At 66.9% G+C, this 3632-nt stretch overlaps 2 protein-coding genes across 2 annotated transcripts in view; one reads left to right on the forward strand and one right to left on the reverse strand.

Moving 5' to 3' along the window:
- The window catches only part of SARS2 (seryl-tRNA synthetase 2, mitochondrial), a 4736-nt gene extending 2762 nt beyond the window's left edge, over positions 1-1974 (forward strand). The window contains exons 8-14 of the mRNA XM_041411868.1: positions 437-482; positions 599-686; positions 771-883; positions 965-1058; positions 1350-1442; positions 1537-1602; positions 1684-1974. Of these exons, the coding sequence (XP_041267802.1) occupies positions 437-482; positions 599-686; positions 771-883; positions 965-1058; positions 1350-1442; positions 1537-1602; positions 1684-1824 (641 nt within the window). The 3' untranslated portion in view covers positions 1825-1974. The remainder of the gene's footprint in view (positions 1-436; positions 483-598; positions 687-770; positions 884-964; positions 1059-1349; positions 1443-1536; positions 1603-1683) is intronic.
- Positions 1975-2565: 591 nt separating this feature from the next.
- Positions 2566-3632, reverse strand: part of NFKBIB (NFKB inhibitor beta) — a 2844-nt gene continuing 1777 nt past the window's right edge. The window contains exons 3-5 of the mRNA XM_041411869.1: positions 3271-3560; positions 2920-3171; positions 2566-2774 (exon numbers count right to left, since the gene is read on the reverse strand). Coding sequence (XP_041267803.1) covers positions 2736-2774; positions 2920-3171; positions 3271-3560 — 581 coding nt within the window. The 3' untranslated portion in view covers positions 2566-2735. The remainder of the gene's footprint in view (positions 2775-2919; positions 3172-3270; positions 3561-3632) is intronic.

Raw genomic sequence — 3632 nt, forward strand, 5'->3', positions numbered from 1 at the left:
GGGACGGGACGAAGGGGGGAAGAGGGGGGGGAAAAGGGGGGGAAAACGGGGGGAAATTGGGAAAACCCAGGGGAAAATGGGGAGAAAACGGGGGGAAATTGGGAAAACCCGGGGGGAAATTGGGAAATCCCGGGGGAAATGGGGGAAATTGGGCAAAACCTGGGGGGAAAACGGGAAAACCCAGGGGGAGAACCAGGGGGGAAATTGGGAGAACCAGGGGGAAAACGGGGGGAAATTGGGAAAGCCTGGGGGGAGAATGGGGGGAAACCAGGGGGAAATGGGAAAATGCAGGAGGAGGGGGAGAGCTAGAGAGAAAATGGGGGGAAACTGGGGAAAACTGGGGAAGAACCAGGGAGAAAAATCTTAAAAAATAGGAGGGAAAAAGTGGAGAAGGGGGAGCAGACGGATTTGGGGGTGACTCTGTCCCCCCATCCAGGGTATTTCATGGACCACGCGGTGCAGCTGCAGGACCTGCCTGTCAGGTACAGGGGGGCTGTGCCCCCCCAGGGACCCCCTCCCCTTGTGGGGATCCCACCCTGCTCCCCTGGGGGGGCTCTGGGGTGTTTTGGGGTCCCCCCTGAGCCCCGTCCCCCGTCAGGGTGGTGTGCTCCAGCACCTGCTACCGCGCCGAGACCGACACGGGCCGCGAGCCCTGGGGGCTCTACCGCGTGCACCAGTTCACCAAGGTACTGGGAGCACTGGGAGAGCACTGGGAGAGCGCTGGGAGGGGAGGCAGAGGCGGGGGGCTCACCCCCTGTGCCCCCCCAAAGGTGGAGATGTTCGGGGTGACGGCGGCCGAGCGCGGGACGGAGAGCGAGGAGCTGCTGGACGAGTTCCTGGGCATCCAGAAGGAGATTTTCTCGGAGCTGGGGCTCCATTACCGGTGAGGGGGATTTGGGGGGGGGTCCCCCCAATCCGTGGGACCCCGAAATCTCTCCTAACTGTCCCCCCCCGGGCCCCGCAGGGTCCTGGACATGCCCACGGAGGAGCTGGGGCTCCCCGCCTACCGCAAGTTCGACATCGAGGCCTGGATGCCTGGACGGGGCAAATTTGGGGAGGTGAGTGGGGAGTCTGGGACCCCAATAACTCAGGGGGACCCCGAATAACTTGGGGAGAACCCCGATAATTTGGGGAGAGCCCCAGTAATTTGGGGAGGATCCAAACAATTCTGGGAAAACCTCAAAAACACAGAGGCGCCCAGGGTGACGCTCCCCTCACCCCCTCCCTGTTTACGGCCCCCCTTTATTGTCACCTTTGCTGCCGGATCAGGACCCCCATTTTGGGGGCCCCTGCAGCGGAGGAGGGGGCTGCCCCAAACCTGCTGACCCCCTCTCCCCCTCACCCCCCAGATTTCCAGCGCTTCCAACTGCACTGATTACCAGAGCCGCCGCCTGAACATCATGTACAGCGGGGAGGGGGGCCGGCTGAGCCACGCCCACACGGTGGGTGACCCCCACCCAAGACCCCCGGCAGACCCCCAAAAGCCCGGGGAGGGGGGTCTCTAGGCCCCCGTGACCCCGTGTGTGCCCCCCCCAGGTGAACGGCACCGCCTGCGCCGTGTCGCGGATGCTCATCGCGCTCCTCGAGTGCAACCAGCTCCCGGTGAGTGTTCTGGAGGGGGGTGGTCCCGCGGGGGTCTGGGGGCTCCGGGGGGGGCTCACCCTGCCCCGCGTGCCCCCCCAGGACGGCCGTGTCCGGGTGCCCCCCGTGCTGCAGCCGCTGGTGGGGCGCGAGGTGCTGACCCGGCCGCCCTCCCCCCTCCTGCGCTACATCGGCCCCAACCAGCCCGGGGGGGGCCCCCCCAAAACGGGGCGGGGGTCCTGAGGGGAGGGGTCCCCCTGGAGGAGGCACGGACGGAGCTGGGACATCGCGAGACAGCGCAGACAGGAGGTGGGGCACGTGTGACAGCCCCGTGTGACAGCCCCGGCCGCGGTGACAAATCCCGGGAATAAAACCTGGAAATCGCCCTTGGCACAGGGGTGTCCCCTTGGCACAGGTGTGTCCCCTTGGCACAGGTGTGGCCTCTGCTTCAAGCGTGCTCTGGGGACACACAGGTGTCCCCCAGTGTCACCCATGTCCCGCACTCACACAGGTGTCCCCTCAGTGTCACACGTGTGCCGCACTCACACAGGTGTCCCCCAGTGTCACGTGTCCCGCACTCACACAGGTGTCCCCTCAGTGTCCTGCACTCTCACAGGTGTCCCCCAGTGTCACACGTGTCCTGCACTCACACAGGTGTCCCCTCAGTGTCACACCTGCACTCAGGTGTCCCCCAGTGTCACACGTGTCCTGCACTCAGGTGTCCCCCAGTGTCACACGTGTCCTGCACTCAGGTGTCCCCCAGTGTCACACGTGTCCTGCACTCACACAGGTGTCCCCCAGTGTCACACACGTCCTGCACTCACACAGGTGTCCCTCAGTGTCACCCACGTCCTGCATTCACACAGGTGTCCCCAGTGTCACGCACGTCCTGCACTCACACAGGTGTCCCCCAGTGTCACACGTGTCCTGCACACAGGTGTCCCCCCCACAATGTCCCCCCCATTGTCACAACGTGTCCTTTGCTCTGAGCGCAGCCTCTCCTTTATTTCCCACTGCCCCCCACAACCCTTGGGGCTCCCCCGGGATTTTGGGGGGCGGGGGGCGCGTCTTCAGGAGGTCCCCCCGGCTGGGGGGTGGCGGGGGGACCCCCAAGCCCATCCCGGGGGGCTCAGGGGGGGTCCCCGGGGGGGCTCTCAGCGCCTGCTGTTGATGACGATGTCGTCGTACTCGTCCTGGGGGTGAAGAGAACTTTGGGGGGGGAGGGCTACAAGAGTGTGTGTCGGGGGGCTTGGGAGGGTTTGGGGGCCCTCCCGGGAGCCCCCCGCTCATCCTGGGATCCCTGGGGACAGGGACAGGGCGGGTGTGTCACCGACTGACCTCGCTGTCCCCGGCCCCGCCCTCGCTGTCGCTGCTGTCGCTGCTGTCGCTGCTGGGGGGGTCGCGGGCCCCGAAGCGGCGCAGGAGGGGCGGCAGGCGGGGGTCGGGGCGGCGCCGGGCGCTGTACAGGGGGGTGAACCCCGAGAAGGTGCGGGGGTCCGGCCGCGCCCCTCCCCGCAGCAAGCACTCGGCCACCTCGGGGCTCTGCGCCTCCACGGCCAAGTGCAGGGGGCTGCGGCCACAGCTCGGCTCCTGGGGGGGCACGGCGGGGTCAGGGGGCGGCGAGGACCTCCCCCCCCCGCCCCAGCCTCGTTTTTGGTTTATTTTGGGGGGTTTTTGGGGGGCACCCACCGGCCGGTCGGGGTCGGCGCCGGCGCGGAGCAGGAGCTGCACCAGCTCCAGGTCCCGGCGCAGCACGGCCACGTGCAGGGGGGTGTAACCTGTGGGGGGGGGACACGGGGGGTCCCAAAGCCCTGCCTGAGCACGTGGGACCTCCCCCCAAATTATTCCCCTCCCGACGTGCCCCCCAAACAAGCGCGACCCCTCGCCAAAAAGCCACGTTCCTCCCAAAATTCCAAACCCGCGTGACGCCTGAGCCGTGTCCCCGTCCCCAAAAAAACCCGCGGAAAACCGTGACCCCCCTCAAAAGCACGATGAGCCCACGACCCCGAAAAGCCTCCCCCCAACCCACGACCCCCCCAAAACGGCGCCCC

The sequence above is a fragment of the Onychostruthus taczanowskii genome, unplaced genomic scaffold (assembly GCF_017590055.1).
Source record: "Onychostruthus taczanowskii isolate IOZ18803 unplaced genomic scaffold, ASM1759005v1 scaffold376, whole genome shotgun sequence".
Classification (NCBI taxonomy): Eukaryota; Metazoa; Chordata; class Aves; order Passeriformes; family Passeridae; genus Onychostruthus; species Onychostruthus taczanowskii.